The sequence below is a fragment of the Curcuma longa genome, chromosome 6 (genome assembly GCF_044706935.1).
Source record: "Curcuma longa cultivar G26 ecotype Majalengka, Jawa Barat chromosome 6, ITB_CL_G26_1.1, whole genome shotgun sequence".
NCBI lineage: Eukaryota > Viridiplantae > Streptophyta > Magnoliopsida > Zingiberales > Zingiberaceae > Curcuma > Curcuma longa.
The window spans coordinates 3,429,925-3,434,055 of record NC_133866.1 but is presented as its reverse complement, the minus strand read 5'-3'; the positions used below and the strand labels follow the sequence as shown (position 1 = coordinate 3,434,055).

Below are 4,131 nucleotides of genomic sequence, written 5' to 3'. Positions count from 1 at the left end.
GAGAAAATGCCTTAAGAAAATTTTTTTCTGATAAATGTCTGAGTCAAACATTCATTAGCCCAAAAAACAAGTCTAACTTAGCTTGTTCTTCATTGAAATTCTCATTTAGTTTAGATCCAATTGCTATTATTTTTCTTTTTCTTACTGTGATATCTTCCTATTTAATATGCACATAACATATTTTTTTTTTCTCGTCAACTCTCTCTATATATAATATTTTCAAGATAAACAATTAAATATTAATAGGAAACTAAAAAAATACAAGTTAGATCTTAGAAAATGATAACTAAAGATTTGATGTCTAAAGTAGAGAAAATGTCCTCAGAAACAAAATTTTCTGATAAATGTCTGCGTGAAACATCCATTAGCCAAAAAACAAATCTAATAACTTGTTCTTTATTGAATTTCTCATCTAGTTTAGATCCAATTGCTATTATTTTTCTTTTTCTCTTCCTATTTAATATTTAATATGTCATAATATTATCTTTTTTCTTTCTTGTCAACTCTCTCTATACATAATATTTTCAAAATAAACAATTAAATATTAATAAGAAAAAAAGATACCAAGTCGAGTATTAGAAAATGATAACTGAAGATTTGATGTCGAGAGAACAGAAAATGTCCTCAGAAAAGCTTTTTTCTGATAAATGCCTGAGTGAAGATTCATTAGCCAAAAAAACAAGTCTAATAATTCATTCTTTATTGAAATTGTCATTTAGTTTAGATCCAATTGCTATTATTTTTCCTTTTTTTCCCTATGATATCTTCCTATTTAATGTCATAATATTATCTTTTTCTTTTTCTCATCAACTCTCTCTCTATATAATATTTTCAAAATAAAAAACTAAATATTAATAAGTAACTAAAGGATATCAAGCTAATTATTAAGAAAATGATAACTGAAGAGAAGAAAAAATGTCCTTAGAAAAGTTTTTTTCCTAATAAATATGCCCGAATTAAACATCCATTAGAAAAAAAGCCTAATAACTTGTTCCTCATTCATTAAAATAACACCTAATCACAATATATACAAACATAATTTTTTGCAAAAACTGAGATGAAAATTTACATTCTATTTGGAAAAATATCTGCGTTCAGAGACGGATTTAAGTAGGAGCTGTCCTGGGCTGTAGCCCAGCCCTGTCATAATTTTAATAATATATTATTGATAAATATTTTTGAAAGAGTTGGTGGCGCAGTTGGCTAGCAGTTGGTTTTATCTCTTCTGAGGTCGAGAGTTCAAACCTCTCTGTCCTGATTTTTTTGATAAAGATTACCTAATATAACTTTTAAGCAATTATGAATCCAATTTAAGCTATTTTAGGCTTAATTTAATTTAAAAAAATTAGTTGGGCTATTTTGGGTTTAATTTAATTTTTAAAAAATTACATAAGATTGAGTTATTTTGGGCTCTAATCTAATTTTAAAAAAATTAGATACATATTTGTAGTCTACAATTTGGTATAAAAAAAATTAATAGATTTTTTTTTGTTCATTGTATTTTGATGTTTAATTCATCTTTTTCATACATAAAGTCAGCACAGTCCATCTCTAATTTCTGGATCCGTCTGCGTTTGTTTGTAAAAGATAATGTCAAGTGAAGAAGCCGGCGTTATATAAATTTGTTAGTTTTTAGTAAATGGATGATCAAACTTTGATGTTTAGTACTGTTTTCAAATTCATTTGATCTAATAAATTATCGACCATTATTAGATAAATCAGAAAAGTATAGGTGAGTCCTAGTATGTCATCCAAATATCACTAGTGGTTCAAACTCTTTGCCATTCGGAAATACCCAGCATGAAAATCATTGTTGCCTCTTACTACCACATCATACTATTTTTTTATAATTCAAGTAGTTAGCTCTTTGAATCAACTAATCCTTGAGGTAATCAACTCTGCCTCACAAAAATTTTTCATCGATCACTAAGTAAATCCAAGAAGCAAAGATGAATCTTAACAGACGGTCTAACATCACGAGTGGTTCAAACACCACAGACATATAATATGCCCGTAAGAGTTTCAAACCCTTGTTGTATGAAAGTCCATCTCATCTCTTATCATCACACCATTCCCCGAGGGCTTTATATAGTAGAATTGCATTTGATTAACACTATTAAAGATTTTTGTTAAATATATTTTGCTTACAGCAAAATGCAAATGCGGAAGGTGTTGAATAGAGGAGTATATTTTGTAATTATTTTATCATATTTGAGTTTTTGTGTTATATAGTTGAAAAAAAATAAAATAAAAAAAGCCCCTAGTTATAAATGCTAAACATTCTAGATGTTTTTGTAAAAATATCAAAAAAAAAGAACACGGGAGCAAATCAATTCTTCCTCTCCACCGGTCTTCTCCCTATTTCTACTTCTCTAACCCTAATCTTTCTCAACCTTACAATATTTTCTCACCCACCTCACGCCGCTATCGCCTTCACTGCTGCTGCTACTCTCCTCTGCTGCTCCGTCGCTGTCCCTCACCGTTATTGCCAGTGTCACCGTCGTCATACCGCCAAAGCTTCACAGCAGCAAGTACAGTTAGACCTTCAATTTAGGTGGAATTTTTTTGCTTAATCCCTGTTGATTATCTTTGTACATGATTAAACATACATCATGAGGAGAATGATTTAGTTTGCTAGATTAGGAGGTAGAATAAAATTTTATTTATTGCTTGATCCCTTTTATTCGAGCTTAAATTTCTACTTCAATCTAAGTTTCTCTTTTGCTTCCAATATCAGTATAGCAGTTTCAGTGTTTAATTTTATTATCTGCTCACGTATGAATCTGATTCCTTATTATTATGACTTGTGCTTCATAGTACTAAGCCACAAAAGGACATGAGTTACCTTGGTTGCAGTCATTTTCTTTGGATTTATGCATTTTATTCATTCTTTTTAATTCTCTTTTGTTCCAAGTATTAGAGAATACGATATCTTGTCAACTTGATAAAACTATTTGATCAATGACCTATTATTTTTGCTTATGATAAAAATATACCCTAACAAAATTTATTAATGAAACTTACAAGGGATAATTTAAATTATTATAAGAAATAAAGAGTGGACCAATACAGTAAATAATTTCGCCGATATAATTCCTATAATTGAAATGATATGAGAGAGCTTTGGCTTGGTACTAATAGGAAGATTAGTATCCCTTAATTGAGTTAATTAACAAGGAAAATACTATACTCCTTTTGTCGTAAAATTTGGTTATATAATATATATATATATATATATATATATATGAAGTTGTGAGATTATTTATGTTAAATTAAAAATATAATAAATCTAAAAATTATCGAGTAATTGGTTCAACGTATAAAGAGGTCGGCGGTGGGGGTTGTGCGAGGAAAACTGGTGCAATCACTTTGACTGTTAAATCAATATAATCATGTAATGATAGATATCTTCTTCTTAGTTTTCCTTTATCTCGTTCTCTTCGATCGGTCTATAAAAAGAAGGAAATGGGCTGTCACTCCTGCGTGCAATAATAATGTTGTCTCATATATTCTCTCCTCTCCTTCAGCCTTTTCAATCCTCCATCGCCATCCAAGCCTCGGCCTGCACTTAGCCATGGCTAACAATAGGATTGGGCCATGGGGAGGCACGGGAACCTACAACTTTGACATTGGTCGAAATGCCTCCCAAATTACAAAGGTCGTACTCCACGTCGGAGAGATCGTCGACAGTCTGAAGATCTTTTATGTTGACGACGGGAATGAAGTCAATACAACCCGAATAGGCGGCAGCGGTGGCGGTTTGTGCGAGGTAAGTTAATGGTCAGCATTCTAGCTATATAGATTATCATTGTGTGTGTGTGTGTATATATATATATATATATGGATTTTGGGATGTTACAGTTTAAACTACGTCCTGGTGAATATATCAACTCGATGAAAGGGTCATTCAGATCTTATTGCGACGAAAAATACATGGAGAATTACGGTGAAATTTGTATCTCTAAGCTCCAATTTAAGACTAACAAAGGAAGGAATCATGGGCCATTTGGGGAAGGAGGTGGCATGGAGTTCAGTGTTCCAGTCGGGGACGGTCGAATTGTTGGATTCTTTGGCCAGTACTGCAGGTATCTAAACGCCATCGGAGTCTATGTGGCTCTGTTACGGTCGTGA

General features: G+C 31.6%; 1 protein-coding gene across 1 annotated transcript; it reads left to right on the top strand.

Annotated features, from left to right (window-relative positions):
• The first annotated feature begins 3,397 nt into the window (after positions 1-3,397).
• Positions 3,398-4,131, top strand: LOC141831143 (protein GOS9-like). The gene is made up of 2 exons (XM_074718564.1): positions 3,398-3,769; positions 3,862-4,131. Exons 1-2 carry the CDS (start codon positions 3,398-3,400, stop codon positions 4,129-4,131), a joined length of 642 nt encoding a protein of 213 aa, XP_074574665.1.